The sequence below is a fragment of the Marmota flaviventris genome, chromosome 15 (assembly GCF_047511675.1).
Source record: "Marmota flaviventris isolate mMarFla1 chromosome 15, mMarFla1.hap1, whole genome shotgun sequence".
NCBI classification, from domain to species: Eukaryota; Metazoa; Chordata; class Mammalia; order Rodentia; family Sciuridae; genus Marmota; species Marmota flaviventris.
Window position 1 is genome coordinate 61,590,257 of NC_092512.1, and position 25,379 is coordinate 61,615,635.

General features: G+C 32.9%; 1 protein-coding gene across 1 annotated transcript; it reads right to left on the reverse strand.

The window, feature by feature from the left end:
* Nucleotides 1-840: 840 nt before the first annotated feature.
* Nucleotides 841-24,758, reverse strand: Xkr9 (XK related 9). Its single transcript, XM_027946203.1, has 3 exons — nt 24,487-24,758; nt 5,241-5,461; nt 841-1,469 (listed from the first exon to the last, which is right to left on the reverse strand). The coding sequence occupies exons 1-3, from the start codon at nt 24,756-24,758 to the stop codon at nt 841-843; spliced, it is 1,122 nt and encodes a 373-aa protein (XP_027802004.1).
* Nucleotides 24,759-25,379: the final 621 nt, after the last annotated feature.

Below are 25,379 nucleotides of genomic sequence, written 5' to 3' on the forward strand. Positions count from 1 at the left end.
AAAAATAAGTAAATAATGAAATTTTCAATCCTCTCAAATGCATGCAAATTTTCTTTCATATTTACTGAATTGGGAAATTCATGAAAAGCAGCAGACTAGGTGCTCACTAAGAATTTAATTTCTTGGGCTGGGGATGTGGCTCAAATGGTAGCGTACTCGCCTGGCATGCGTGGGGCACTGGGTTCGATCCTCAGCACCACATAAAAATAAAATAAAGATATTGTGTCCACCTAAAACTAAAAAATAAATATTAAAAAATAAAAAAGGATTTAATTTCTTCACCTTCCCTCCATTCCCTTTTCTTCTACTTAGTCTGTCCTCAACTCAAAATACATGCAATGAATCAAGACAGTAAAGAAAAGAAGAATAAGGTGTTCTGCTCTTCTGTTCCCTTTGGAGTTCTCCACAACAGGTAGAGCAATTTTAGGAACAATCAGAGAAAACCTGGAGAATACCTCAAGGCCAGCCTTTGTGGGAACTAGATTATTTCTTCCATTTCAGGCTCAAGATGGTAGCTTTACCAGATACAGTAAGAAAACATCTTTGTACTCAAGACCTTCAAAACCAAATAAGAGGGCAGAAGGTGGGGCTCAGTGGTATAATACTTTGTGCAGCATGCACAAGGCCCAGGATGCAATCCCCAGAGCCACAAAAAACACAAATAATAATAATTTAAATAATAAAATATCATTATGTTCTCTCACATTCAAAATTAATGTACCAGAACCATTCTCAAATTAAAGGTAGCAAAAATAAAGAGACAATACACACATAACACATATTTTTCTTTACTAACCAATGAAACAAATAACAATAAAACATATCTTATAAATTAATAGCTTATTCCATTAGGAAATACTTCATTCTACAATCTCTTTGAACATATCTTCCATCAGTTTCATCATATTTTGTTTCTTCACTTCTATTTGGGTGAAAAACCCCATAATAAACTATAAGAAAAATAATCCCAAGGAGAAGAGAAAGAACTAAAGTGATACTGATAGGTACAAAGTAATCTGAATTAAAAATAGAAAGTGGATAAACCCAGAACCCAATCAATATACCCAGTGTGGTCAGCACTCTTACAACATAATAAAAAGACATTGGGCATTTAGTATTATGTCCCTTAATATTAAAAAATGTAAAGACAAGAATAAATCCAACAACAATTCTATATAAGAATTCCATACTTTTGGAATTACAAAACTGAGTTTGTTCTTTACATGCCCATATTAAACCTACAATCCAAAGTAATAACAACATAAATAATCCAACCTTATCATTTATAAACAATAGAAGTACAACACTAAGCATCCAAGACAATAATGTAAACAACTTGTAAAAGAGATAGGTGGCTTTGGGACAGAATCCATTAAGGAGATTTTTATCAGGCAAGGATTTTCTTAAAGCTATTTGAAAATCAACAGTTGACCAAGAAATGGCACAGCAAGAAAGCATGATAGCTGCATCTACAAAACAAAAAATAAAAAAGACCTATTGTTACAGGAATAGTAATAGCAATATTATATTACTAGATGCCATAAATGCTTTATCTGTATACACAGAGTCTCACAAACACATTCAGGCAATTTACTTATCTAATCCTTGGAGATAATATTCCCATATTACATGTGAGGGAACTGCAGCTTGACAAAATATATTACTTGGTCAAAGTCACATAACTAAAAAATTATAGAACTGAAATTTGAATCTAAATTTTCTTGATTCCAAAGTTGGTATACTAATCCACTACCATCAGGCTGCTTTGAAGTGCTTCTGAATAATTCACTGAACAAATTTTATTAAGCAATTGGAATAATGGGAACTGCATACTCTGGTTGTTTAAAAACAAGTATAATCCTAAGTTTTCTCGACATTTTAATTTTGACCTTGAATATATACCTAATTCACAAGGTACAGCTTCATGGTGCAAAGAAGAGGAGCAGTTAAAAAGAAAATTTAACATAAGTATAAAACATTAACAAGCTCAAGTTTTCATATCCTGAAGATAATGACTCAAATGAACAAATATGCTCTAAAACCAAACTTCTATAGGTTTGACATCTTTACTCCATTTTTACCTAACAAGGAACAGAAGAATAAATTCATTACTATTATGGAAATGCAAGTTATTATTAGCCCCACAGTTAAAGCAAGGGACTTCCATAAAGCAAAAGAAAAGCATCAGAAAACTAAAATGAAATAATTTAGAGAATACAGAGTGCTAGTAATTTTAATTAAGCCCCACTGGAAGTCTACATGATAGCTAGACTTACAACAATTTATCTACTGATGAGGATAATGAGAACAGGACCTGAAAAATGTCTCTGTATACTCTTTCTTGGTTTTGGCACATGACACAATGGACCTCACTAGTAGGATTTCTTTTCTTCTTTAATTCAAAAACATTTGAATTAAAACATCACTTTCTCCTAAATTGCCCTATGAGCTATTTTTATAATTGGTTTTAATTTCTACCAAATTAATACATACACATAGTTTAAAAAGCTAAAAATTTCTACAAACTTTACTAGAAAAACAGCAGTACCCTTTTCTACCCTTCCTTACCACTTAATTTAAATCCCCAGAAGAAATCACTATCAATTCTCCTAAGTTTCTACTGTGACAGGTAGTTATTTCTACCTAAAATATGCATTATGTTTAACTTATCTGTTTTAAACATTGTTTACTGATTTCCTATTTAGAAAGAAGACATTTTAGTATACATGTGCATTCCACATAGCCTCCATTTATCTCTTTCTAAAAGAGCAACATCACAACATTTGGTAAAATCAATATTTATTTTACTTTATTACAACTACATAAGTATACAGGGACTTTTGGTTTGATTTGGTCTTGGTTTTTTAACTGCTCAGTCACTCTGATTATATTTTATTTTCTTTAAAACATTACATTTTTTTCTGCAGTAAACTCTGCTTTTGCTCACTTGCTTAATTTTTTTTTTACCCTATCCCTATTTCCTAGCAAATACTTCAAACTGATTGAGAAAACCTCTGTGTATACATCTGTCATTTCTTTTCCTTTATTTCCCCCTCCAATTTTTTTCTACTACCATCCTCCTGCTCTAGGCTGGTTATTCTTTTTTTTTTTTTAATAATGCTATTGTATTTTTTAATATCTTTATTTTATTATTTATTTATTTTTATGTGGTGCTGAGGATCGAACCCAGGGCCTCACACATGCTAGGCAAGTGTTCTACCACTGAGTTATAACCAGAGCCCTAGGCTGATTATTCTTGAGGCTTGCTTCCTATCATCCCAGAACTTCCCTTCACCTCTCTTCTGTGTTGATGTCCTATTTCCTGATTCTCATTCCTTCTTATGTTGCACAAAAGCTAAGTATTTTGAGACCATGTTATGGCTCAAAAAGTCTTTATTCCTTTCTCACTCTTTTTTTATTTTTTATTTTATTTTCTTTTTAGTTGTTGATAAACCTTTATTTTTTTTTATTTTTCTTATATGCAGTGCTGAGAATCAAACCCAGTGCCTCACACATGCAAGGCAAGTGCTCTACCATTGAGCTACAACCCCAGCCCCTCCTTTCTCACTCTTGAGACACAGTTTTGTTAAAAATAGAATTAAAAAGTTGATTTTTTTTCCATTGAAACTTTGAAATCGTCACTGTTATTCCAATTTCAACTGTTACAGTTAAGAATGTTTAATGCCATTTGGTTTCTCTATCTTTAGTAAGTGATCATTTTTTTCCTTCTCAAATCTTCTAGAATTTTATCTTTGCTTTGCTGAAATGATAACAATGAGCTTGGTGAGCCATTTTTATTCAACCTTTCAACTTAATAACCCACATCCTTCAATGATATGCTCTGATATTATTCTTTGATGATTTCCCTAGAAACCACAGTATTCATATTAAACATAAAAATGCTACAGGGACACTGCTACATAGATGTTCATAGCAGCACAATTCACAATAGCAAGACTGTGGAACCAACCTAGATGCCCTTCAAAAGATGAATGGATAAAAAAAATGTGGCATTTATACACAATGGAGTATTACTCTGCATTAAAAAATGACAAAATCATAGAATTTGCAGGGAAATGGATAGCATTAGAGCAGATTATGCTAAGTGAAGCTAGCCAATCCCTAAAAAACAAATGCCAAATGTCTTCTTTGATATAAGGAGAGTAACTAAGAACAGAGTAGGGACGAAGAGCAGGAGAAGAAGATTAACATTAAACAGGGATGAGAGGTGGGAGGGAAAGGGAGAGAGAAGGGAAATTGCATGGAAATGGAAGGAGACCCTCAGGGTTATACAAAATTACATACAAGAGGAAGTGAGGGGAAAGGGAAAAAAATACAAGGGGGAGAAATGAATTACAGTAGAGGGGGTAGAGAGAGAAGAGGGGAGGGGAGGGGGATAGTAGAGGATAGGAAAGGCAGCAGAATACAACAGACACTAGTATGGCAATATGTAAATCAATGGATGTGTAACTGATGTGATTCTGCAATCTGTATACGGGGTAAAAATGGGAGTTCATAACCCACTTGAATCAAAGTGTGAAATATGATATATCAAGAACTATGTAATGTTTTGAACAACCAACAATAAAAATTTTTAAAAAATGTTTAAAGATGATCAATACTGTTACCTAAGAGGTGGATTTATCACAAAGGTAGTAAAACTTAAATTTCAAGGACCCCACTTGCTCAATCTCCTTCAAGCCTGGCAAAGTCCTAGCAATGTGTTCACTTTGCCATAGTTTTATAAAATTTGCAAATAAGGCATTTTAATTACAGTTGATAAATTCCCTGTCTCTTCCTCCAATTTACACTCCTCATATTTTGCCTTAGAAAGCTGAAATGGCTTTGGGCATTTTGGGGATCTAAGGAAAAGTTGAGTTAAGAATACATCTAGGTTAAACATAGGGGGACATGTTTACAAGGTTTTCTTGAATTACTGATGTTAATAATTGGCATGACTAGAATTTTCAGTCAGCTTGCCTGATCTTAACATCTCATTATACAGTCAGCCTTCCTTCAGCAGTGATTTCCTTTCTTGGCAGACAAAGGAAGGAATAGGAAGAAGAGAAAAGGAGGCAATATATCTTTATATTTTTTAACATCTGAACCATATTACTGAATTTACTTTTCAAAAAACAATTTTAAAGGATTGAAAACTCTAAAACCTGCCTGAGAGTTATATAGTTGATATAAGATTTCAGTGGCATCCAACATCTAACATGGTGTTAATAAAGACTTACACTGACTAAAATTTGCTTGTCCATGTTCCAGAAAGATATAGAGCTGAAGAAGAAGTTGTGGGCAGCCTTCCAGGTAGGTCTCAAATAGCCTGAGCATGCTCAAATCAGTCACTCTATCTATAACTTCTTTATGTTGATCAATTTGCTCTTTGGTGAAGCTATTCGTTTTGCTATTACATTTGAAAGCCACGTGGTAACCCTTTTTCAAGGCAAACCAATACCTGTAAAGTAAACATGAACATTTAACTTCAATCATACATTTTTATAAATTTAAATTTATTTTAAATTAAATATAAAAATATGCATTTAAGGAGTATCATGAGTATTTCAATAAAAATATACCACTATATAATGTTTAAATCAGGTTAAACATATCATTTCCTCAAATCCTTATCATTTCTTTATGGTGAAAACATTCAAAACCTTTCTTTTAGCTTTTTGAAATATAAAGTACATTAGTGTTATCTATAGTCCTTCTACCATGCAATAGTACACAAAAACTTCTTACTCCTCCCTAAATATTCACCAGGTTGTTCAGACAAAAATGTGGGACTTCCTCAGATCCTATAAAAATTCAGGTCTCTATTCAATTATCACTTCTTCTTAGAATTCTCAGATCACACAATCTAAAATAGTACTCTCCATCACATTCTATATCTTTATTATTTTTCTTTGTAATACCACAACACAATATTTATTTTTGTTATCTTTACTTTCTCAAAAAATGTAATCTACATGAAAAGAGAGAATTTGATTTGTGCATTGATACAAACTAAATAACTAGAACAATACCTGGCACGTGGCAGGTGCTCTAAAACATTTACTGAATGAATAAATGAAAGCTCATCACACTTTTTCCATAAAAAGACAGTAGAAAATAGCCAAAGCAAAACTGAAAAAAAGAACAAAGCTGGAGGCATCACAATACCAGATTTCAGGACACAAGAGTTGTATTAATAAAACCAACATGATAATTGTCATGAAGACAGAAACACTGACCAATGAAGCAAAAGAAAGAACTGATCAGTCAACTGATCTCTTGACAAAAATACACATGAAGAAAAGGCATTCTCTTCAATAAATGGTGCTTAGAAAATTGGATATCCATATACAGGAGACCCCTATCTCTCTACCTATACAAAACCCAACTCCAAATGGATCAAAACCCTAATGTAAGAGCTCAAATTTTGAAACTACTGAGAAAAACATAAAATGCTTCAAGACATCAGCACAGTCAATAATTTTCTGGATAAGCTCCAAAAGCACATGAAGCAAAAAGAATTGGCAAATGGGATTGCATCCAATTAAAAAGCTTCTACACAGCAAATAAAGCAATCAACAGAGTAGCAACTATCTACAGAAAGGGAGAAAATCTTTACCTGCTATTCATTAGACAAAGGATTAATAGAATATTATAAAGAACTAAAAAAATAATAACAAAATGTACTCAAATCAAAAAATGGACAAATAATTTGAACAGAATCTCAAAATAAAAAATACAATTTTGACAATAAATATATAAAAATGCTCAATATCTTTAGCCAGGGGGCTGGGGATGTGGCTCAAGCGGTAGCGTGCTCGCCTGCCATGCGTGCGGCCCGAGTTCGATCCTCAGCACCACATACAAAGATGTTGTGTCCGCCGAGAACTAAAAAATAAAAAAATATTTTAAAATTCTCAATATCTTTAGCCATCAGGGAAATGTAAATTGAAATTACAATAAGATATATTCTCATTCCAGTGAGAATGACCGTTAACAAACAAACAAATGCTAGCAAGGATGTGGAAAAATAAAAGGCCATCTACACTATTGGAGATTATATAAATTATAATAACCACTGTGGAAAACTGTATGGAGTTTCCTCAAAAAACTAAAAAACAGAACTACCATATGTTTATTGCTGCATTATTCATGATAACCAAGATATGGGATCAGTCTACATGATCATAAATAGTTGCACAGATAAAGAAAACATGATATATATATATATATATATATATATATATATATATACACACACACACACACACACACACACACATACATACACACACACACACACACACACAATAGAGCCCTACAGAATGAAATTCTGTCCTTGCAGGAAAAATGGATTGAACTGGAGGATATCACAACATTAAGTGAAATAAGTCACACACAGAAAGCCAAGTATCACATGGTATCTTTTATATGTGGAAACTGAAAAAAAAAAAAAAAAGATGATCTAAAAGTAAGAGAGAAATTATTAGGAACTAAGAAGGGAACGAGAGGGAAGGGAGAGAAGGTAGAAAAAGGTGAATGCACAATATAGGCCTGTATGAAAATATCATAGTGAATCCCATGAATTTGTATAATTAATATGGGTTAATGACCATAATAAATTTAAAAATTAGAAGAAATTAGTAAGTATGGAAGGACTGTGGAACGTTCAAAGTAAAAGTAAGACACTAAAACAAGTTATTCCTATTATAAACAAAATATGTACATACATATATGGATATACAAAGATTCTAAGCTGGCAAATAAAAGTATATTTTTGCCATTACATTTTTGGAATAGCATAATCTACTAGGTATCGGCTAGATGCCAGGGTAGAAACAAATGTCTACAAAAATGATGAAGGCATGGTCTCTATTTCAATGATCTTACAACCTAATTGGAATGTCAAATCTATGAAATACTAGTTGCAATACAAGGCAGAAGAAATGAGTACTGATTAAGAAATATAAATACAATATTGTGAAAAAAGAAGAAAAATGATTAATATTGTCTAGTATTTATCCGCAAGATTTATGGGGAAGTTGTGCTTAAGTCTTTGGGGGCATATATCACAATAGGGAATATGTGATTCCTGTTCTTTGATATGGTTTATAAACCAACAGATAGATACTATTAAAAATTTTGAAAAATTCATAAATATTAACAGTTACATACCCAGAGAATAATTAGTATAGGCAGCATAAACTGGGAGAAGAAGCAGCAGAGCACAGTAGCTAAAGAGTACAGACCGCCAGAGATGGTGAAATGTGCCTCAAGTCCTAGATAATTAGAAGGTTGAGGTGTAAGGATCACTTGAATCTAGGAGTTCAAAACCAGCCTGAGCAACACAGGGAGACTCCCATCTCAAAAAGTAAGTAATAAAAGAGTACTCTAATAGTACCAGAATGCCTGGATTCAAATCCTGGCTTTCCCTCTTCCTAGCTTAATTTCTTTTTGCTTCAGTTTCCTAATTGGAAAATGGAGCTAATCATCATATCCATTCTCACTGGACTGATAGATTATTAAATGGATTAATTTATTTATATATAAAATGCTTAGACATAGCACAAGTTAAGTACTATGTAAGTGTTCATTTAAAAACAAAACTGGGTATTTACAAATGTTTACATTCAAATTTCCAGTGACTTCAGGGAATAATTTAGCCCAACATCATAATAATAAATGGCAAATCTACAGGAAGTTCTGCTTTTCTGAGGATAACTTCATGGGGAAGGGAAATATGAATATAATTTTTTTTAATCAACAGAGCATTGTTTCAGGGACAAATGGTGAACAAGCCAAAGAAAAGAAACAGAGGGTGCTTACCTAGCATTGTTTATCCCTACATACTATTTTATTTGAGACAAAAAATTAACAGCATCCAGGTGCTGCGCCCCTCCCCTGACTCAGGCAATGGCAAGGCCCTACTGAGGTGGACGGTGCAAGGCATCCATCCTCTGGAGGAGCGCAGTATGTTTCTGGGAATGGGCTGGTTTGTTTTTGTATTCCTTTAATAAGTATAGTTGCAACTTCTCATATGACCATTAAGTATGAAGGAAAAAAAACATGACTTTCCCAATTAATGCAACTACTTCTAAAGAATAGATCTGTTTGCTCTAAATGCAATGATTCAGCTGTGGAATATAAATTGTTAATGTCTAATGAAAAACTCCCTGTATTCCTGTCAAGGAAGTTTTTGAGAAATCAAATTAAAATCTAGAGAAGAAGAATTAATGTTAAGAAGATAGATTAGTGCTTAGTACTGGGCAACTCGTTCTTGTTCCTGTGCACAATGGTTTGTGCTCTTACTCTTGTTTGATTAAAATTAATAACAAGTTAACCACTTGCCGTAACCATGGCACCAGTTCTAGTCAGTAAGTCAAGAAAGAATAGTCAAGGTATAGGCCAATAGTCTGGGACATTTCTAACTATTATTAAAAGTTAACTAAACAGAAACAGCTCAAAGCAAAATGCGAACTGAAAGGAAAAATGCTTGCTTATGCCTAAGCCAAGAGACATTCTTCTTATCTAATTGTAGCTAGGTAATATTTTGTTTCTTTGAATAATGATTCCTGTTTTGTAACCACAAAGTACTGTGAGCCTGCCAAAATGAAAAGTATATATGATCAACTTCACAAGTAAAGATTGGGATCAGCACCTTCACTTTGGTGTCTGTGTTGTTTTTCCACCCGCCTTTCGGCGACTCCTCACCATCCGTTCTCTCCTGAGACCCCCTGTTGGAGCTGGACTCCGACATCCAGGAATGACGAATTATCTTTTATCAGGCAAAAGTTTCTACTGATATGAAACAATAAATTCTGGACAAAATTTTTTTTAAAGGTACACAAGAACAACTGAAAGTAGGACAAAACTTGAAGGCACTCAACACTTAAAAGAAGAAAACCACATTACATGAGGTTGCACATTTGTCTAGCTTTTCTTCTAAAGGCACAGCACAATCTAAATGGCACAAAGGAAATATATAACCTTATTTGCCCAAAGAGTTAGAGGACTGAGTTTGAGTTTACCATAGTGGTCAGAAACTAAGGAATAATCTTCCAAAACAAGGAGTCACAGAATAGAGACTGCCAAAATCTGCATATACTTTTTTCAAATCTTTGGCTAATCCCTTATTGTGCATATGTGAAGCAAGACTAAAGAAATTGAGGGGGAGTAGGGAAACAGAAGGAATCTTAGCAGAGATTTAACCAGTTATCTACCATAGGTAGTTTAGAATTTTAATCTCAGCAAATTTAAGGGGATTAGTAATAATCTCAGGCATTCCTCAGGAACCTCATAATTGCCATGTCTTAGAAGTAAAAACCATATCTCAGAACCATTCCCCTAAGACTAAGGCCAAACGCAAAAAAGACCTTCCCTTTTACATTCTATATGAAGCCTCTGTAAAACATCAAAGGAATTTGCCACTAATTTAACTGTCTTCTTTCTTATCAGAAGATAAAGAAAAACCTGTGTCTCTACAAATTATCACTTACATATAATATCTACAACACAATAAAAAATTACTTGACATACAAATAAACAGGAATATGAGACTCACAACAAAGATTTTTTAAAAAGTTAACAGAAACGTATCTGTTAATAGAAACATACCTATTGATGACCCAGATCCTGAAATTAGTAAAGGAAATTAGTAAGTGAAAATTTTAACCATGATAATTTTTTAAATCTCTAAGAAAAAAAAAGTATGTAATAATTGTAAAGATTGTAAAGTCTGGAAATTCAGGAAAGAGATGAAAACTGGAATAAAAGAGCAAATGGAAGTCTTATGACAAAAAAAATACAAAATGTAAAATCAAATATTCATTCCATGGAAGTAATAGCAAATTGGACACAAATAAAGGAAGGATCAGTGAACTTAAGATGCACGCTATAGATTGAAATTCCTGTACCCTATCCCAAATTCATAGGCTGAAACATAATCCCCATTGTAATGGTATCTGGTAGAGCAGGGGGCTTTGGGAGACAACTAGATGAATGCTCTTACAAATGAGACCACAGAGAGGGCCTTGACCTTCTATCAGGTGAAGACACAACTAGAAAGCATCATCTATGAATCAGAAAGCAGGAACTTACTAAACACTGAATCTCCTAGTACCTTATCTTAGACTTCCCAGCCTCCAGAACTGTGAGAAACAAATTTCTCTTGTTTAAAAGCCCCCCAGTCTACTCTATTTTGTAATAACAGCCTCACCAGGCTAAGACAATAGAAATCATCAAAAAAAAAAATGCAGAAAAATACAGGGAGAAAAGGAACAGAGTTTCAGTAACAAATGTATAATTGAAATCACAGAAGAAAAAGAGAACAGGGAGAAATTATGACAAAATAATGGTGGAAAAAAAAAAGTATTTCCCACATTTAATCAAAAACCAAAACATACAGATCTAAAATATTCAATAAACCCAAGCAGATACAAAAACATAGGTACATAATTCTTAAATTGCCACAAATCAAGTATACAGAGAAAATATTTAAAACAGAGAAAAAAGACACATTCTCACAGAAAAACAATGAAAAGTTGACTATCTCTCACCAGGAATAACATAATCCAGAAGAAACCCAAATCAATAATTACACTAAATGTAAATATATTAAGCATTTCAATTAGCAGAGATTTTCAAACTCAATTAAAAAGCAAGCTATAAACTTTATGTGTTTAGCAAAGGATTCCCTCTCAAATAAAGGCACAATTTGAAAGAAAATCATACACAAAAAAGCTAATTTGGCTATATTAACATCACACACATAAAATAGACTTCAAATCAAATATTACCAGAGATAAATAAGGTCTGTCTGCATCTTATCTTTACACTTAAAAATATGTCTTAGAGATCTTTTCATTTCAGTATATAAAGTACTTTATCATTTTTTATAATTGCTAGAAGTTTGCCATTGCATAGATATAACAAAACTTCATGAAAGGACATTTAAATTGTATTCAGTATTTTGCTATTAAAAGTAATGGTACAATTAAAGACTTGTGTACATATGTCATTTTACATGTATGCAAGTAGGACAAATTTCTATAAGAAGACATTCTATGATTAAAAGTACATTATATTCTTGCAACATATCGAAGTACCATCCACAGATACTGTACCAACCCATACTCAGCAAGGTATGAGAATACTTGTTTTCCTATGCCTTACAAAGACAGAGTTTTATCACTGGGATTTTTGCCAATTTTGTAGATAAGGAATAATATTTCCATGTAGTTTTAATTGGCATTTTTATTATGTATAAGGCTTAGCATGTTTTATACAACTCAAGATCATTGTCTTTCCTTTTGTGTGAACTATCCTTATTTTCCCCATATTTTTCTAGTGAATGGATGGTCTTTTAATTTTGATTTCTAGAAGTTCTTTAAACATTGGAGGACAAGTCCTTTATCTGCTATAAGGTATGAATATTTTTCCCTGTTGTTTTTCTTTTGACTTTGCTTTTTTGTCTTTGTCCAGTGGTTTTTTCTTTTGCTTACTGACATGAACTTCATTTACAGTCAGATCTACCTTTTTAAAGTTTAGAATTTGAGTCATGGCTAGAAAAGCTTTCCCCATCCCAAAGTTATAAAAGTACTTCTATGATTTTTGATATTAGATATTTGATTCATTTGAAATTTATCTACTTGTCTGGTATCCTACCTAGAAATATAGCCATAACATGATATATTAAACTATCCCAATTCCAAAATTAATCAAATTTTTATGGTGTCATACTGCATACACTGGGTATCACTTTCTCTTTTTTTAAATATTTTTTTTTAGTTGTAGATGAACACAATGCCTTTATTTTATTATTTTTATGTGGTGCCGATAAACCCAGTGCACTCACATGTACTAGGCAAGTGTTCTACCACTGAACTACAACCCTAGGACCCTGGGTATCACTTTCTATTTGATTCTAGTTAATTTCCAAACAAAAAAAAATCTGTGGTGTATTTATATGGTGTACAGAAAAAATGTTCTCTTGTTCTTGTAGTTTGGATTTAGGGGAAAAAGAAATACCACTCTGGAAACAAAACTCTTTCACATTATCACTTCAGACTATATTCTGGCTAGAAGGAATTAGATCTTCTATTATGTCACATCAAAGACTGTGGGAGACTGAAGACATAAACTGCAACATTTTAAAATTCTCCCAGCACCCAACTCTATGTTTATATCAATATATTTCTGAAGATTTCAATTCCATTACAGAAGAGGTTAAACTCTTTCAAATTATGTGCCATAGTAAAGACGGCCTAAGCCTGACCATCATATGAAAAAATATTATCCAATTATAATTTACATATTTTATTTCTACACATTTTTCCCAACACTAACAACTAAGCATAAAATCAGTAAGTCCACATAATGCCTGTATAACTACTGACTACACTCATTAAATTTCATTTAGAGATTACTACAACCTATCATTGCAGAAATGCACATTCCAAGTGCACATGAAGCATTCAAAAGGATGGACTGTATGTTAGGCAATAAGACAAGTATAAATAAATTTCAAAAGACTGAAATCATAAAAATGTTATCTGACAACAAAGAAGTTAAATTATCAATATTTTTTAACAATATCTACAAAAACATCTAATTATTTTAAAATTTTTTAAGTAGTCTAACCCTTGGGTAAAAGAAGAAATCACAAGGAAAGCTAAAAGGTATTTTGAACTTATGGATAATGAAAACATATCAAAATGTCTGTGATACAGCTAATGCAAGGGTTAATGGGAAAGTCATAGTTTCAATGCTTTCATTAAAAAAGAAGAAATGGTTAATAGTAATAAGTTTCTACAAAAATGAAATAGATGAAGAAAAGCAAATTAAATCCTAAGAATATGGAAGGAAATTAAAAAGATAAAAGCAGAAATCAAATAAACTAGGAAGAAAATGCAATAGAATTTAACAAAGCCAAAATCTAATTCTGTGAAATGATAGAAGAAATTGAAAAACCTCTACTAAGACCATTGTGGTATATATACACAATGGAATAATACTCAGCAAGAAAAGAGAATAAAATCATGGCATTTGCATTTAGGAGGAGGGGGAGAGAATGAGAGGAAGAAAATATAAAATGCCAATATCAGAAATGGAAAAGAAGACATCACTAAATATCCTATAGATATCAAAACTATAGCAAGGGAATATTAGAAAAAAACCATGCCAATAAAATGGAAATGGGCAAACTCCCTGATGAAGCGGATAAACTCTCTAAAAAATATAACTTACTAACACTGACATAGGTCAACTAGAAGATCTGAATGCTTCTAAATCTATCAAAGAAGTTAAATTTTTCCTAAAAATCTTCATACAACATTCACATCATCCAATACATTTTACCAAACATATAAGGAAGAAATGACACAAATCTTATACAAAATTCTTCAGCAATATAATGAAGCAATATTTTCTAACTTCTGTTATGAAGCAATGTAAAACTAATCTCAAACATACCAAAGAGGGCAGGGATATAGCTCAGTTGGTAGAGTGCTTGTCTTGCATGCACAAGGCCCTGGGTTCAAGCTCCCACCCCCCAAAAAAAACCCTACCAAAGATATTACAAGAAAAGAAAATTATAGACCAATATCCCTCAAGAGAATGGACACAAAAATGCTTAACAAAATATCTACAAATAGAACTCAACAATTTTAAAAAGCTAAGGGCTAGGAGTGTAACTCAATGATAGAGAATTTGCCTAGCAAATTATGAGGCCATGGGTTCAATCTCCAACACAGAAAAAATAAATTAAAAAAAAAAATATATATATATATATATATATATATAAAATATTAAGAATGTAAAAATATAAGCCACAGACTGGAAAAAATATTTGCAAAAGATACACCTGATAAAGGACTGTTATTGGAAATATACAAATAACTCTTAAAACTTAACAATAAGAAAAAGAACTACCCAATAAAAAGTGGATAAAAGATTCAAACAGATACCTCACCAAAGAAAACAGAGGTGGCAAGTAGGTATATGAAAAGATACTCCACATCACATGTCACTAGAAAAATACAAAATAAAATACCACTACACACCTATTAGAATGGTCATAATCCAGAATACTGACAACAAATGCTGATAACGATATGGAGTAATAGAAAATCTCCTTTGCTGGTGAGAAATTATACAGTCACTTTAGAAGATATTTTGGCATTTTCTTTTTTTAATTAATTTTTTATTAATATATGACAGCAGAACACATTATAATTCTTATTAAACATGTAGAGCCACAATTTTTCTTATCTCTGGTTATATACAAAATATATTCACATGAATCTGTGTCTTCATACCTGTACTTTGGATAATAATGTCCATCACATTCCACCATCATTTCTAACCCCATGCCTCCTCCCTCCCCCTCCAACCCCTCTGCCCTATCTAGAGTTCGTCTATCCCTCCCATGCTACCCTTCCCTATCCCACTATGAATCAGCCTCCTTATATCAGAGAAAACATTCAGTATTTGGCTTTTTGGGATTGGGATTGGCTAACTTCACTTAGCATTATCTTCTCCATCCATTTACCTACAAATTCCATGATTTTATTCTCTTTTATTGCTGAGTATTATTCCATTGTGTATATATGCCACATTTTTTTAATTCATTCATCTACTGAAGGGCATCTAGGTTGGCTCCACAGTTTAGCTATTGTGAATTGTGCTTCTATAAACATTGATGTGCCTGTGTCCCTGTAGTATGCTGTTTTTAAGTCCTTTGGGTATAGACAGAGGAGAGGGATACCTGGGTCAAATGGTGGTTCCTTTCATTTTCTTACAAAACTAAACGTACTCTTAGCATACAATTCAGCCACCCTGCTCCTGGTGTTTAAATGATTAAATATCCTCCTGCACACGGATATTTACAGAGGCTTTCAAATTGTCAAAACTCAGAAGTAACCAAGATGTTCTTGAGGCAGTGAATGGATAAACAAACTATAGTACATCCAGACAATGGAATTCTGCATTAAAAAGAAATGAGCTATCAAGCCATGAAAAGGAAGAACTTTTTAAATGTATATTGCTAACTAAAAGAAACAAATGTGAAAAGGTGATGTTCTGTATAATTCCAACTATATGACATTCTGGGAAAGGTAAAAAACAACAAGACAGGAAAGGCACAGTGGCGCACTCCTGTAATCCCAACAATGTGGGAGGCTGAGGCAGGAGGATCGCAAGTTCAAAGGCAGCCTCAGCAAAAGCAAGGTGCTGAGGCACTCAGTGAGACCCTGTCTCTAAATAAAATACAAAATAGGGCTGGGGATACAGCTCAGTGGTTGAGCACCCTAGTTCAATCCCTAGTACCAAGAAAAAAAAAAAAAAAACAGTGGTTGCCCAGGGTTAGCAAGGAGGGAAAAATGAACAGGGAGAGCCCAGGTGATTTTTAGGAGAGTGAAACTATTCTGTATGATACTCTAAAGAAAGGAAAATGTTATTATACATTTATCAAAACTAATAGAATGTACAACACAAAGAGTAAACCCCAATGTAAACCACGGACTTTGGATAATAAAGATGTCAATGTAATTTCATCTATTGTGACAGAATATTGATAAGGACCCTGTGCAGTATGTGGGGGTAGAGATTATATGGAAACTCTCTTCTTTTTTCTCTATTTTGCTATGAACCTAAAACTGCTTTAAAAAAAAGTATTCTATTTAAAAAGAGGAAAAAGTATATAATGTAAAATATATTATGAAGCTACAGTAATCAAGACAATCTGGCTTCTTTATTTACAAATAATATGATTATCTACATAAAGAACCTATGGAGTCCACAGAAAAGTTACTAGAATAAGTGGCCTTAACAAAATCATATGCTAAAGGATCAGTATAAAAACAACCAATTCTATAAACCAGAGAAATTGCATCTATTAGAGGAAAAAGTAGGCCCAAATTTCCATAATGTCAGATTAGGCCCCAACTTCCTTTATAAGACTTCTATAGCACAAGAATTAAAATCAAGAATCAATAAATGGGATGGATTCAAACTAAAAAGCTTCTTCTCAGCAAAAGAAACAATCAGGTGAATAGACAGCCTACTAATTGACAATAAATTCTTACCACCTGCACGTCAGATACAGCACTAATCTCTAGAATGTATAAAGAACTCAAAAATCTTAACACCAAAAAAAAAAAAAAAAACACAAATAAACCAATCAATAAATGGGCCAAGAAACTAAACAGACACTTCTCAGAAGACGACATACAATTAATCAACAAATACATGAAAAAAATGTTCAACATCTCTAGCAATTAGAGAAATGCAAATCAAAACTACTAAGATTTCATCTTACTCCAGTCAGAATGGCAGCTATTAAGAATACAAACAACAATAAGTGTTGGCAAGGATGTAGGGAAAAAGGCACATTCATATATTTCTGGGAGAACTGCAAATTGGTGCAGCCAATATGGAAAGAAGTATGGAGAATTCTTGAAAAACTGGGAATGGAACCACCATTTGACCCAACTATCCCACTCCTCAGTCTATACCCAAAGGACTTAAAAACAGCATACTACACAGGCATATCAATGTTTATAGAAGCACAATTCAGAATAACTAAACTGTGGAGCCAACCTAGGTATTCTTCGTAGATGAATGGATAAAGAAAATGTGGCATTTATACACAATGGAACAATACTCAGCAATAAAAGAGAATAAAATCATGGCATTTGCAAGTCAATGGATGGAGCTGGAAAATATAATACTAAGTGAAATTAGTCAATCCCAAAAAGCCAATGCCAAAGAATTTCTCTGATTTAAGGATGCTGATTCATAATATGCTTAATATGATGTGGGGTGGGGTGGAGATAGGAAGATTAAATGAACTCTAGATAGGGCAAAGGGGAAAAGGGGAGGGAGGGAAAGGGAGGGAGTATAGGGATAGGAAAGATGGTGGAATTACATGTATGAAGTACATGTATGAAGACATGAAAGATGTGACTCTACTTTGTGTACAACCAGCGATATGAAAAATTATGCTCTATATGTGTAATATGAGTTGTAATGCATTCTGTTGTCATTAAACAAATTAAAATTTTTAAAAAACCAATTCTATTCATCAGCAATAAACAACTAGAAATTGAAATTAAAAATAAATACCATTTATAATAGCCTCCAAAAATAAAAAACTTAGGGATAATTATACCAAAATACGTACAAGACTTCTACAACAAAAACTAGAAAACATTACTAAGAGAAATTAAGTCTAAATGAAGAGAAAAACACCACAGATTAGAAGAATCAATATTTTTAAGATTTTATTTGCAACTCCGTGTTTTAAACATGTACATTTTATTGTACATAAAATTATACCTCAATAAAAGTCATTTATTTAAAAATTAACTGAAATATTACTGACACAAGATTTTCCTTGAACAGATCTGTATCCCAATCCTGTATGACCTATGTAGGCCGATGAACTTCAAGGCATGAAATTAAGTATAGAATGCACTTGAGAGAACCTCCAGGCATCACCTAGAAACAACCTCAAAGCCTTTAGGAAAGACTTGGAGAAGGCCCCACACATTATTTTTTCAAGTGCAATAACCAGGAAATGATTATTGACACCAGGCCTACAGAAAAATGAGGCAGTATGAGCACTCAATAGTAGAATCAGAGCCCATAGTAATAAACCTAAAAAGTCTTCAGATAGTACAATTATAAATTAAACAACTACACTTGCTATGTTTAAAAATAACAAATCTGAAAATATCTGCAGTGAACAGGAAACCATAAAAGTTACACAGCAGACTTGAAAAAAAATAGAGCTTCTTAAAAATAAAACTTAGAATAATCCAATTTAAAACTCTCAGTGGTTGAATGGGATAATATCTTGACCACAACAAAAGTGAACACTTATGAAGTTATTTAAAGTTCAAAAAATTATGCAGACTGTAGAATACAGTATAAAACTTAAAATTTAAAAATCTAACATGTAAGAGTCATTTTACATACTGTAAGAAAGGTTGCCTTAAATTTGACTGGATCCCCATAAGAAACAGAGAAAAATGTAGTAGAAAAAAAATGTTAAAAAGATAACTGCTATGAATTGTGCAGAAATGGTAGAAGATAGTAAATGACAGAATCAACAGGACCAGCAAGTTTCAAGTGAGAAATAAAAAGAAATCTTCTCCTAAATACATAATAATTAAAGCATAAAAAAATTGTCAGGCACAATGATGCATACCTGTAATCCCAGGTACTTGGGAGGCTGAAACAGAAGGATCACAAGTTCAAAGCCAGCCTCAGCAACTTAGGCGCTAAGCAATTCAGTGAGACCCTGTCTTTAAATAAAATACAAAATAGGGCTCGGGATGTGGCTCAGTGGATAAGTGCCCCTGAGTTCAGTCCCCAATACAAAAAAAGAAGAAGAAAAAAAAAAAAAAAACCTAAGAGTTGCCAAAGAGGAAAAAGATAAAATACTTTCAAAAGAATCCAATAAAACTGAAATCTAACTCCTCCAAAGCCAAAATAGAAACCAAAAGACAATAGAATAAAATACACTGAAAGTAACTACTTATCTAGAATTCAACAGAAAATTCTATAGAATTTTCAACAATTTTCAAGCAATCAAAAATTAAGAGATGATATCACCAACACACCCTCTATGGATGAAATTCTAAAAGACAGACCTCAGAAAGGCAGGAAAAAAAAAAGTGATCTGGGCAAGATCTTATCAGCTAGCCCTGGAATATTGCCTGGACTCCAGCTAGCTTGATTCAGTCACCTACTGACATAAAGAAAAAGTGAATTTTATACAGTTTGATCAAATTGAAGAAAAGCTGCTAGATTGCTACTCCACTGGTCCCACAGAAGTGGTTATAATACATAGAAACAAAAGCCAAGTGCTACACATACATAAATTTAGTTAGCATGTGCCAATCAGGCTGGGGTAAGAGCCAATCTCCTTCTTAGGGTCCTGGCATCCCCCAAAGAAGGGGGAGGGAGCTCTCCAGCCTTACTCTCAGTATGAGGAAATATGGGATGCAGAAAACAATTATCATGAAGTCATAATTTCAGAAGGGCCCTTAAGTTCAGTATTTTTCAAAAGGGTTAAGAGTCAAGAAGGAATGAAAAATTTTATTAACAAAACTAATAAAATTTAACTTCATAAAACAACTTAATAATGCAGTAATAATATCATCTAGTGGATTTAAAATAGGAATTAAAGTGCCAAAAACATTAATATATAAGTTGGGAACATAATAAATGGGATTCAAGTGTTTTGAGGTCTTTTTATTATCCATGTGAACCATAGAGGTTTTATTTTACTTTATACTTAGAACTTCACATTATGGACTATACTTCTAGGTGGATATAATAATATATTAGAGAAGAACAATGGTCCTGCCAAGACTACTATAGAAACTAGATACTGGGAAGCTGTTTCCAAAGATACTCATTTTGTGGGGGTATTTGCTGATTGTTACTCAGGATAAGAGGCTGAAATTCTGGATTTTGACTAGGCAACAGGCTGTCAAGAAACAAATTAGCAGAGATTTTGGAGATCTGACAGAACTGTGGGACCTCAAACTCAGTTTTTCCCCCAAGACATTTGCCAAACACTGAAACCATAAGAGAGAGTAAAGGTTAAGCAGAACACTTTTGAAAAACAAAGTTTCTAGTAGTCTTATAGTGCCAAGGAAACAGACAAACATTCAGAATATCTGGGGTCAGGAAGACCACACCAGGATACCAATGCCCTGGAGGCTGTACCCTAGAAGCAAAGGCAAATCAAAAACAGACTGACCCTTATTCTAAATGCCCATCAGAGAAAAAGGATAGTCATACTGTCCAGAGCCTCTATAATTTTATGACACTTAATCAAAAATTACTATCCTGATAATCCTTAGTAAGAAAAATGAAGTAGAAGGCATCACAATATCAGCCCTTAGATTATATTACAGAGCTATAATAACAGTACTTGGTACTGGCACCAAAACAGACACGTAGACCAATGGTACAGAATAGAAGACACAAAGACAAACTTATATAAATATAGTTACCTCATACTAGACAAAGGCGCCAAAAACATACACTGAAGAAAAGATAGCTTCTTCAACAAATAGTGCTGGGAAAACTGGAAATCCATATGTAGCAAAATGAAATTAAATCCCTATCACTCATCCTGCACAAAGCTCAACTCAAAGTGGATCAAGGACCTAGGCATGAGACAAGAGACCCTGCACCTGCTAGAAGAAGAAGCAAGCCCAAATCTTCATCATGTTGGGTTAGGAACCGACTTCCTTAACAAGACTCCTAAAGCATAAGAAGTAAAATCAAGAATCAACAAATGGGCTAGTATCAAACTAAAAAGTTTCTTCACTGCAAAGGAAATAATTAAGAATGTGAAGAGACAGCCTAAAGAATGGGGGGAAATCTTTTCCACCTGTATCTCAGATAGAGCATGAATCTCCAGGATACATAAAGAAAAAAACCCAAATAACCCAATCAATAAATGGGCTAAGGAACTAAACAGACACTTCACAGAAGATGAAATATGATCGGTCAACAAATATATGAAAAAAATGTTCAATATCTCTAGCAATTAGAAAAATGCTAATTAAAACTACACTGAGATTTCATCTTACTCCAGTAAGAATGACAATTATCAAGAATAAAAGCAACAATAAATGTTGGCGAGAATATGGGGGAAAAGATACACTCATATGTTGCTGGAAGAACTGCAATTTGGTGCAACCACTCTGGAAAGTAGAGTGGAGATTCCTCAGAAGAACTGAAATGAAACTACCATTTGACACATTTATCCCACTCCTTGGTATACCCAAAGGACTTAAAATCAGCATACTATAGTAAAGCTGCCACATCAATGTTTACAGCAGCTTTCAACAGATGAATGGATAAAGAAAATTAGTGTATACACAATGGAATATTACTCAGCCATAAAGAGAAACAAAATTATGGCATTTGCCAGTAAATGGATGGAACTTGAGACTATCATGCTAAGTGAAATAAGCCAACCCCAAAAAACCAAAGGACAAATGTTCTAATATTTGGATGCTAACTTGCAATAATAGGGAGTAATGAAAAATAGAAGCACTTTGAATTAGACAAAGAGGAATGAAGGGAAGGGAGGAGAGTTGGGAATAGGAAAATTAGTAGAATGAATCAGACATTACTTTCCTATGTTCATATATGGGAAGTTGTATTTTATATATATATATATATATATATATATATATATAAAATATGTCAAAATACATTTTACTGTCAAGTATAAAATAAAATGATAAAATTACTATGCTGATAAAGAAACAATGAACATCAAAGCAATTTTGCCTTTTTCTTTGGCGGGATGGGGTACCAGGAATTGAAACTTGGAGTACTTAACCATTGAGCCACAGAGCCCGTTCTTTTTTATTATTATTTTTGAGACAGAGTCTTCGTTGCCAAAGGCCTCACTAAGTTCCTAAGGCTACCTTTGAACTTATGCTGCTCCTCTCTCAACATTCCCAACTGCTGAAATTACAAGTGTCGCACCACCACAGCACCCTGCTCAATTTTGCCTTCTTTTATAAGAGAATTATTTATAATACAATATCTTGCAATATTTTAACAGAGGAGGTCCCTTTCATGCAACAGGGGCCCACTTTATGTTTTGAATGTAAACCTTGCTGCTCAATCGCTGGAAACTTCTTTTAAAACTGACATTTTTTTCCTTTCCTCCTTTCCTATCCATAACTGAAGGGAAAACAAAAACACTCTTCCCTGCCTAAGTTATCTGTCCTTTGGTTTACTGCCAACCTGAACAAAGAAACTCTGGACCTGGAATGGAAAAATAGCTCTCCTAAGGACAAAGTTAAACGTTCATCACATTTACTGACAATATCTGGAAAATAGGCCTATACTTCCCTTTATAAAGCCCTCTGTAGTAGTTTGAATGGTAGCCTCTGTGACTTGAGTCTATTGCCTTTCTCCTTTGCTAGAAAAGCAGTAAAACTTTTTACTTTTTTTCAAAACCTTGATCAGCATCAGGGACAAGGACCAAACTTTCAATATCAACATCTTGAGTCATCAGTTCAAACACCAATGAAAATAATTGGGAAATGTGAAAATTTAAGAGAATAACAAAGAAACTCATGTATACTATATTTTTAAATTCTGTACAAAGTAATTTTTATCCTCCTTCAGATACTATATAATTTTCATTATTGCTCATACAGAATATTCATTAAAACTTATTACACTCCTATTTATTTAAAAGCACTTTCACGGGCCACAGTTGTAGCTCAATGGTAGAGCACTTGTGTAGCACCATTAGGCTGGGTTGGATCCTCAGCACCACATTAAAAAAAAAAAAAATACTAAATAAAGTACTGTGTCCATCTACAATAAATATATATATATATATATATATATATATATATTTGTTGTAGATGTATATGTGTGTGTAAAATTCTTTTAAAAAACACTTTTACCACATTCCTTTAAACATTTTCATCTTGTACAATGCCAAAACTAACTCCCAATATCAACAACTAAAGTACATTCTTTTCAGATTTCCTAAGACTTTAAAACTTCTCATTGTATTTAGTTCCTCTTACATATTATAACTAATAATTTTAGCTTTGAAAAGACTAAATAAAAGCTAATATTTACAAAACACTAAATCTCTACAGTAATGTAATGGCATCATTGGTAATATAAAAGCCTAGATTTCTTTTAGTATTTTCAACTAATGACCATGAATTTGTTGCCTCTTAACAAATAAAAAGTTAATCTCTATGTTATCTTAAAATAGACCAAATTCAAAATATAACTGTAAAAAAAAAAAAGTACAGGGCTAGGGATATGGCTCAATGACAGAATGCCTACCATGCATGACACCCTGAGTTTGATCCCCAGCACCACAAAAAATAATAGTAATACATTATTATTTTTAATAGGTATATTTTTCTTTTTACTTTTATGAAAAATTCTGTCTTAACAGAATAAAATTATTTAAGATAATAGTAAAAATGTCATATAAAATCAAATATATAGAGAATCACAGAATTCTCAGACCCTATTTAGATTCTAGTTTAACTATAAAATAAGGTTTTAACAACATGATTCTTAACGTTGATTTTATTTCTATACCTACCTATCTGCATGGCTACTGCATTATTACAGTAAAGCTTTTTTCATCTAGTTAAATCAGCATAAATAAGTGAAGTACTCTCTCAGAGGTGCATGTGATAAGCTACATTTGCACTATCAGGCTTACAATATACACAGAACACAAAACTGAGCACATACCCAAAAAAGCAACTTAATTAGCTAAATGAATCTGGGAAATTCTGACAGCACAGTAATGACTCATGTGCACACCCACAGTGAGGAGCAAGTAACCTTTGTGCTCCCTGAAAATAGGGAACCTTTGTACATCTGACTACTTACATAGAAAAAAGGTAGCTTGTTTGGGTAAAAGGAAAACAATGTTAGTGATCAAAAGCACATATTCACCTTGTAAAAACTCCTCCTTGTAAGCAATGAAGTAGAAGAAAGCAATGCTGAATTTCTTGGCCTGCTTTGTTTAAATCAGCCTTGAACCAAGAATAACTAAAACACTGGACCACAAGTGTTCCAAAAAGCATAAAGCTGAATGTTAAAATACCAAAAATATACTGTCCTTCGTGGAAAAACCTGACAGATACCCAGATGTCCACAATTAAATCAGCTACATAGATTATAATGCCAAGAACTGACATCATAAAATTGCATTTAGTATATTTCATTATGAATGCTATAGCTCTTGGCTATCTACTCTCTTCTCTTCATACAAAAAGGAAAAAAAATACCAGAACAAATATTATTCCATCCTCTGGTATAGCAATGAATTTTAATTTCTTCACTCTAAACCTACTTATTAAAATAAATAAATAATATGAAATTGGAATACAAAAAAGTGACTAATTTTAACTCTCTGTTCTAAATTTCTAATCCAGGTCCAAAGTTACAAGGCCCAACTCAATCTTCTGTTTCACGATGATCTTCATCACAGATGACAATGCCTAAAATGAAACAAAAACATAGTTTCTAAAAATCCTAAGTATAAAGACAGGGCCATGATTTTATTAAAGCTCTATTTTTTTCTAAAAATTATATATTACCAAATAAAATTATAATAATATATTGCCACTAAATATAATTCTTAAAATAGTTTTTGGAAAGTAAAGTCTCGGAGATATACTTGCTAGTTGAAAACTTCCTCTCAGATTGAAGTGTTTATATTTTTAAAATATAACCTACTCACAAAGGTTATTTATTGCAAGATCACTTATAGTAGCAAGAAAATGGAAATAACCTAAATGTGTCATCATAAGGAAATGGTAAAGTAAATAAAGATAGATTCATAA

Bases quoted from the DNA above. Each gene is read 5' to 3' on its own strand.
- Xkr9 (XM_027946203.1), bottom strand. From the start codon at position 24,758: ATGAAATATACTAAATGCAATTTTATGATGTCAGTTCTTGGCATTATA. The intron at 5,462-24,486 runs GTGAATATGTGC...TTTACTTTACAG, and splicing joins CAAGGAGGAGTTTTTACAAG to GTATTGGTTTGCCTTGAAAA. The intron at 1,470-5,240 runs GTAAGTCTTTAT...TTTGTTTTGTAG, and splicing joins ACAAGCAAATTTTAGTCAGT to ATGCAGCTATCATGCTTTCT.